The 8,319-nt window shown below is 36.4% G+C and overlaps 2 protein-coding genes across 2 annotated transcripts in view; one reads left to right on the forward strand and one right to left on the reverse strand.

Annotated features, from left to right (window-relative positions):
* LOC106881077 (intraflagellar transport protein 80 homolog) overlaps nt 1–3,212 on the reverse strand; it is a 295,274-nt gene extending 292,062 nt beyond the window's left edge. Inside the window, exons 1-2 of the mRNA XM_052974707.1 lie at nt 3,067–3,212; nt 782–1,000 (exon numbers count right to left, since the gene is read on the reverse strand). Of these exons, the coding sequence (XP_052830667.1) occupies nt 782–1,000; nt 3,067–3,106 (259 nt within the window). The 5' untranslated portion in view covers nt 3,107–3,212. The remainder of the gene's footprint in view (nt 1–781; nt 1,001–3,066) is intronic.
* Nucleotides 3,213–3,551: 339 nt separating this feature from the next.
* The window catches only part of LOC106882955 (uncharacterized protein CXorf58), a 17,773-nt gene continuing 13,005 nt past the window's right edge, over nt 3,552–8,319 (forward strand). The window contains exons 1-4 of the mRNA XM_014933801.2: nt 3,552–3,655; nt 4,545–4,616; nt 6,063–6,244; nt 8,061–8,153. Of these exons, the coding sequence (XP_014789287.1) occupies nt 6,230–6,244; nt 8,061–8,153 (108 nt within the window). The 5' untranslated portion in view covers nt 3,552–3,655; nt 4,545–4,616; nt 6,063–6,229. The remainder of the gene's footprint in view (nt 3,656–4,544; nt 4,617–6,062; nt 6,245–8,060; nt 8,154–8,319) is intronic.

Raw genomic sequence — 8,319 nt, forward strand, 5'->3', positions numbered from 1 at the left:
AAATAACATGATATAGAAATGGAATCACCATTTTCAAAACAACATTCATTTGCATTTCTTTGCTCCACAAATATTCTTCTGTATAAAGAGGCGTTTTCTTTATTTCTTCCTCTGTTTTTTTTATTATTATTATTATCAATATTTTCTATTTTATTATTATTATTTTTCTTTCTTTCTTTAGTCGAAAATGAAAATAAAGGTCTCAGAGGTTGTAACAGAAATCTTTAGAATTTAAGCATTCTAGAGATATATAACCATATATCAGTACAATAATAATAATGATGATAATAATAATAATAATAATAATAATAATCCTTTCTGCTATTGGCACAAGGCCTGGATTCTTGTGGGGAGGGGGGACAGTCGATTACATTGACCCCAGTACTTGACTGGTACTGATTTTATCAGAGCCCGAAAAGATGAAAGGCAAAGTCGACCTCGGCAGAATTTGAATCAGACAAAATACCGCTAAGCATTTCACCTGGTATGCTAATGATTCTGCCAGCTCACCTTTGATTATAGACGAGTGTGACAACCTGGGGTTAAATAACAAAGAATTATTATTTCCATTCCTTTGTAGTGTAGTGTAGTGTAATGGTAAGTATCCCCACCGGTCATGTGGGAGACCAAGGTTCCACTCCCCGCCAGGGAGGCATTATGCTTTCTTCCGACGGTACCCCAGGGTGGCCACAGTCTAACGACTGAAACAAGTAAAAGAATAGAATAAATACAGTTGGTCAGAGAGTAATGGCAGGAACCGGTAAAAGACTAAAATATTTACCATCAGTTGATGTAAGAACAAATGTATCGGAACCAACTTTCTTCCCGCTCCCGGCATCTTTTGGGGTCCATAAAAGACTGGTAGGGTAGACACCATCAGGTAACGTCACAAATTTGCTGGTTTCGTTTAGGTTTAAGTTCCATTTTAGAATTTGATGGTCATCTGCTGCTGAATAAACTTCTTCGGGAGATGTCCAACAGACGCAGCTGACAAGTTCACTATGTTGGAAGGAGTTAAGGTAGCAATAATGACAAACATTGATAAATAATAAGGCACAGGTGTGGCTATCATAAGTGCAAGCATGGCTGTGAGGTTAAGAGTCTTGTTTCCCAAACCTGTGGTACCAGGTTCAGTCCCAATTGTGCAGCACCTTGGAAAAATGCCTTCTAATATAATCTTGAGATGGTCAAAGTTTTGTGAGTGGATTTGGTAGACAGAAACTGAAAGAAGGCAGCGATCTGGCAGAAACGTTAGCACGCCGGGCGAAATGCTGAGCGGTATTTCTTCTGGCGTTATGTTCTGAGTTCAAATTCCGCCGAGGTCGACTTTGCCTTTCATCTTTTCAGGGTCGATAAATTAAGTACCAGTTATGCACTGGGGGCGATGTAATCGACTTAATCCTTTTGTCTGTCCTTATTTGTCCCCTCTCTGTTTAGCCCCTTGTGGGCGATAAAGAAATAAGGAAACAGAAAGTTTGTTATCATCACCATCATTGTCTTAGCACCTGCTTGTCCATGCCTGCATGCGTTGGATGGAGTTTATTGAGGCACATTTTCTATGGCTGGACAGACAAGTTTTCACAGAAATATTGGAAATGAATAACAATGCGTATGTTCATCTGTACTCTCGTCTTGAGATCATGAAATGGTTGTTAAATGAACATCATGGTCACTCAAGTGATGTTGTTCCTTTCCAGAAAACTGAGTCAGGCCAAGGGGAAATATTATCTTGTTTGGAAACAAGTGAGGGTGGGTGACAGGAAAGGCATCTGGCTGTAGAAAATCTGCCTCAATAAATTCTGTGCAACTCATGCAAACATGGAAAAGTGGACGTTCAAAGATGAAGCCCTGCTTAATATTGGTTTCAAATGTTTGCACAAGGCCAGCAATTTTTTGGTAGGTGAGCAGTAGATTACATCGACACCAGTACTCAGCTGGTATTTATTTTATTGAATCTGAATGGATGAATGGCAAAGTCGACCTCGGCAGAATTTGAACTCAGAACACAAAGACAGACTAAAGACGAAACTAAGCATTTCGTTCGGCATACTAACAATTCTGCCAGGTCGCCGCCTTATAAGACCAGCTTAATATTCATAGAGGACATAATCCAAGTTTTAAGGATTCAGATGAACGATAAACATGAGTGGCAAAAGACTTTGATGTTTAATGATACAGTTGATAATCGTCACCATCATCATCGTCATTTAAACGTCCATTTTATTTCCCTGTTTGCATGGGTCAGATGGAATTCGTTGAGGCAGATTTTCTGCCCTTCCTTACCTCATAACTGAACAAGTTTAAAAAAAAAAAAACATCGAAAATAAAGAGCACCACTCGCACGACAGTGATACTCAATTACAGCTATCACGCGATGTTAAGACAAGGTGACACACACACATACATACGTGTATGTACAACGGGGTCCTTTAAAGTTCTGCCAAATCCATTCTCAAGGATTTGGTCGACCCAAGGTATTGCGCTGAACCCAAGACCACATGGTTGGGAAGTAAACTTATGAACCACACACACAGCCACGCCTACTATTACACCCGTCTTCTGAAACGGGGTAATAGAATGCATCAACTTTTAATTCGTGTTTGTTTACGAACATTATAAGTACGTGTTTTGTTTTTTGCTTTGCTTTTATTTTTCAGTGTGGCAAGAAAAACACGACAGATATAAGCACTGAAAAAAACAACATGGTAACAACTTAAAGCAACGAATAACGTAGACGAAAATAAAAAATAAAATACAGATTTAAAAGCGAGAACAATTGATAAAATATGAAAAACTGTAGAACGAAGCAACAGGTTAATATTATTGTGGCTTAAAAGACCTGCCAGCAAATTATAACCTATTTTTTTAACTGCTCATTACTATATGATATATATAATATCAACTGAGACGAATTTAACGAATGTAAATTTAATTATTGACAAGTGTACATATACATGAAAACATAACTAGTATACATACATAAGTAACTTGTAAAAGTTATACAAAGTTTCAATAAAAAGTTTCTGTTTGTATAAATAAATAAAACTGTGATGTAATTAGAAAGGATATGTTTCGGTTCTTTTTGTAATGAAATCTTGAGTCTCATCTTCCTGAAATATGCCACCAAAAATAAACAGCCAAGGAGAACGTGTAAAGTTATGAGACAAAGATCGTAATTGTTTACAGTTGCCAGCCTACAACTCCATGACAACTTTATAAGATACAGTGTTGCGCATGCGCGGAAATGAGCATTTACAAAACTAGAAATTATAATATGAAAACGAATTAGTTTTTTTTTTCACTGTACTGGACTAATTATCCGGTAAGCTTGGGGACAGAAGTGTTCTGGATTTTCGGATTTTCCAGTTCTTGATAAACCTTCAGCTCTTTGACTTCGTATAAATCATTTCGATATTAAGGTATTTGTTTAAACTCACGTAACTAATTTTATTAAATATAAAATATCATTCTTTATTCTAAAATTTAGATTTATTTTCAAAATAATTTAAATTTTAGCAAACAGTAAGATAAGATAAATTTACGAAATTCTGATTTTTTTTTTTTCGAAGTACGAGGTATTTCTTTCCGTCGGGCCCGGTCCGTGTTTTTAGCCTTCCGTTGCTATAGAGACAGCTGCGCACATTTTTCGGATTGAGTAAGTCGTTTCTTATTTTTTAATCAACAATTTAGGGAATAAAGATGCCCCGGGGTAGCCTTGTTTACTAAATAAACATACAGTACCGTCTCACATATCTAATATAAGGAGTGGAAAAACTTAATCAACTAAGAATATCCACGCAATTAGTAGCAGACTAACACACCGTCTAGGTGTTAACTTAAGGGGAGCGTCTTTCTACTAATTACATAGATAGTTTTAATTGACTCGAGTTTTTCAGCTCCCTGTATTGGATAAGTTAGACACTATAAGGTCCTTTTATTCTTCTTTTCTTTTTTTTTCTTTTCTTTGTGTTTGATGAACCGTTCAATATTTTCAGTTTCTAAGAAATTTCTGGTATTTGCCATGAGATTAGAAAAAAGGAAAGGAAAAGAGAGAAATTTACAAAGGAAAGGTTGATTGTGACTTCGAAGTGTCTGCTTACTAGTGGCCATCAGACTGTATAGAGAGAGCTGGTAAATTGAAACTTCGAAGTCACTGTTAATGGTTTTCTTGTAAAAAAATTAATAGATATAGTTCTGTACACTAAAAGGTATGAAATGATCATTTAATTTGATATTCAGCTATTTATGTATGTATAATTATATATGTATGTGTGTGTGTGTGTATGTATGTATATATTCTTTTACTTGTTTCAGCCATTTGACTGCGGCCATGCTGGAGCACTGCCTTTTAGTCGAAAGTATTGAAAGGGTCAACTTTGATCACTTCCAAGCAGGAAATTTGCATCATAAAAACTGGGGTGGTCAAGGGTGGATTGGCATCAAATTGGTTAAGCTGATAAGATATTAATCTACATCTTCAGCCCCAAACACCACCCTGGCTTGAATGCTAATCTATCATGTGATTTCTTGTTTTGTTTCCACAGGAGGAATTAAACTCAGCACTGCAAGTTAACGAATTACTCATCAAATCAACAAAATTGTTGTTGCATGGAGAGGTGGGTGAGGAGTGGTACCTAATTAACAGCCAGGTGAACTGAAGTTCTTCAGAGTCAAACCTTTCATTACTGTATTTCTTCTGAGATGCTCTGTGTTTCTTTCAATTAATCTTAAATATAACAAAGAATTTAGTAAAATAACTTAGTTATCATTAAGCTAGTCTTAGGAACATAAATTGTGACTAAGGTTTGGTGGAAGATTTTATTCAGAACTTTTGGAAACAAGATATTTGTACTCGGAGCCAGAGCTGATTTCAACCTGGTTGGTCTCAAAAGGGTTAAGAATTGTTTCTCTATTATATATTTTAACCCTTTTGTTACCATATTTCTGTTGGGATGCTCTGTGTTCCTTTCAATTAATTTTAACTATAACAAAGAATTTAGTAAAATAACTTAGTTATCATTAAGCTAGTGTTAGGAACATAATTTGTAACTAAGGTTTGGTGGAAGATTTTAATTCAGAACTTTTGAAAACAAGACATTTGTACTACAGAGCCAGAGGTGGTTTCAGCCAGGTTGGTATCGAAATGGTTAAGAATTGTTTCTCTATTATATATTTTAACCCTTTTGTTACCATATTTCTGTTGAGATGCTCTGTGTTTCAGGGAAATATTTGAGATCGAAATAAGGAATTATTATGGAAAAGGAGGAGACAGGGAAATAAGAGAATGAAAGTAGAAATAAAATATATAAAGATATTGTAGATGCAGTTCCATTATTTCAGGAAGTGGTAAAAAAAGTTTCCTGTACATGGTATGTAAGTTCCAATAGCAGTTCATGTTTAGTTATTTCAAAGAATACATGTACCAAGTTACATGGTGACCTCACTGGTGCTGGTGTCACATAATATTTATAGGCGTGTCTGTATTGTAAGAAGTTCACTTCTCAATCTCATGGTTCTGGGTTCACTCCCACAGTATGGTACCTGGGGCACATGTCTTCTACTATGGCCTTCAGCTGCCTAAAGCCTTGAGTGGATTGGTAGATGGAAACTGAAAGAAGCCCTTCATATATAGATGTGTCTGTGTTTGTTCCCACCACTGCTTGACAACTGGTGTTGGTGTGTTTACATCCTTGTAACTTAGCAGTTCAGCCAAAGAGACTGATAGCATAAGTAAGTACCAGGCTGTAAAAAAGAATAAATATTGACGCGATTCATTCGACTAAAATTTCTTCAAGGCAGTGCCCCAGCATGGCCGCAGTGTAATGACAGAAACAGGTGAGAGATACAAACACACACACAATGGGCTTCTTTCAGTTTCCATCTGCAAAATCCACTCACAAGGCTTTGGTCAGCTCGAGGCCATAGTAAGATACACTTATCCAAGGCGGTAACGCAGCTTGGAACTGAACCTGGAACCATGAGATTGGAAAGCAAGCTTTTCATCGGCACAGCCATGCCGGCGCCTTCATTTCAATTTTCCTCTCCTTTTTATCTTTTCCCAGAAATGAAGCGTTCAAGAGAAGAATCAACCTATTCACTCAAGTGCTACCTCATGTAACAATCAGTGTTAAGATCTACTTTACAAGAAAATATATCACAGCAGGAAATTGGTAAAATATAAAAATGGACTTTCAGAACAATTTATGAGAAAGTTTTTCAATAAAACACAATGGAGGAAAGACAAGTATGTGAGATTTTATTATTATTATCATCATCATCATCACTATCATCATCATTATTATTATTATCATTATTATTATCATCATCATCCTCATCATTATTGTTATCATTATTATTATTATTTCTACTGTTGCATACTATGTATGCATCTCTTTGTTTTATTGTATACTGTATATCCTATATATATATATATATATGTGTGTGTGTGTGTATATATATATTTATATACACACACACACACACATATATATATATATACATATGTGTGTATATATGTGTGTGTGTGTATGTTAAACGATGATGATGGTGATATATCTATGTATATATATATACATTTTTAAAAATCATTTCATTATATGTAACCCCTCCCCCACCCACTTTATGTCTGTCTTTGTATTGTCCCTTCGCCCTCATGGCAAATAAAAGAAATCATTATTGTTATTATTATTATTATTATTATTTTAATCTGTTGTCTTTTCTTTTCGCTTATCATTTTTTTTTCCTTCTCTTTTCGTTTTCTATTTTGTTCGTTTTTATTGTTTTTTGTTTAGTTTTTATATTTTGTTTGGTTTTATTGTTTTTTTGTTTCTTTTTGTTCTTTTGATTCTTTTGTTGTTGTTGTTGCTCCGGTCTTGAAGAACACTTTAAACAAGAACATTATAATACGATGCAAATAGCTAATGGGAGAAGCTCTAAGTGGTTGTGGTTGTGGTTAGTCACTCTGCTAGAAACAACAGCCAAACCTACTTCAAATTACACCCCAATACTCTTTCAAATAAAGAAAAGACAGTGACAAGCATGGCTGTGTTTTAAGAAGTTATATATATTTGTAGTGCACCCCTTGTCGATGGCATGCAGAAAGCACCCGCTGCCACTTTTGGAATGTTTGGCATTAAGAAGTGCATCCAACCGTAGAAACCAAGTCAAACCAGACTGGGACCTGGTGCAGCTCTGCTCAAACCGTCCAACCCAAGCCAGGACTGATAACAGATGGTGGTGGTGGTGGTGGTGGTGGTGATTTTCTATGCTTGCAAGAGTGAAGCAAAATCTATTGTGGCTGATTATCTACAGCTGGATACTCTTCCAGTCACAAACCCTCACCTGTTTCCTGTTCAGGTAATATTTCCTCATGACTGGATACGCTTTCAAAGAAGATTGGAAACAAAGGACACTGCTTGTATGACAGTGATACTCATTTACAACTTATCACACAATATTAAGGCAAGGAGACAGTAACACAAACACACACACACACACACACACACACACACACACACAAATGCATATATATGATGAGCTTCTTTCAGTTTCCGTCTACCAAATCAACTCAAAAGGCTTTGGTTGGCTTGAGGCTATAGTAGAAGACACTTGCCCAAGGTGCCATGCAATGGGACTGAACCTTGAACCATATGGTTGGGAATCAGTGATAGGGAGAAAATTCTGACACACATGCACACATATATATATATGTCTGTATATGGATGGGCTTCTTTCAGTTTCTGTCTACCAAATCCACTCACAAGGCTTTGGTCAGCTCAAGGTTAGGATAAAAGTCACTTACACATGGTGTCACACAGCGGGACTGAACCCAGAACCATGTGGTCAGGAGGCAAACTACTTACCACACAGCTACCCCTACACCTGTTTCTGAGTGAGAAAAACTCAAAACCACACAGGTGAGTTTATCAATAAGCCACAAAGCCGAAATAAATCTTTTGTGTACAGATCTGCATTTGTCATGCAAAGTGCACCACTTTGGCCTGCTGTGATTTATTTATTTGTTCTGTGTTTTTATCTTTTTTTTTTTTTACATGCAACAGATAATAAAAGCGGTTCAAACGATAGAAAGAGCCTGGTTATCCAGCAGGGACCGGAAGATTTTCATGCTTTTGAAGCATGCCATTTGCGCTGCGGTACGTAGAGATAAGTTCCTTCTTTTTTTGATCTTCTCACTTGATTTGGTCACTGGATTGCGACCATGCCTGACCACTGCTCTGAAGGGGTTTTAGGTGCAAAAAATATTGACGTCACCCCAGTACTTGTTTTTTTTTCTTTGTTTTAAGCCTTCTGCTAATTCCA

Source organism: Octopus bimaculoides, chromosome 19, assembly GCF_001194135.2.
Source record: "Octopus bimaculoides isolate UCB-OBI-ISO-001 chromosome 19, ASM119413v2, whole genome shotgun sequence".
NCBI classification, from domain to species: Eukaryota; Metazoa; Mollusca; class Cephalopoda; order Octopoda; family Octopodidae; genus Octopus; species Octopus bimaculoides.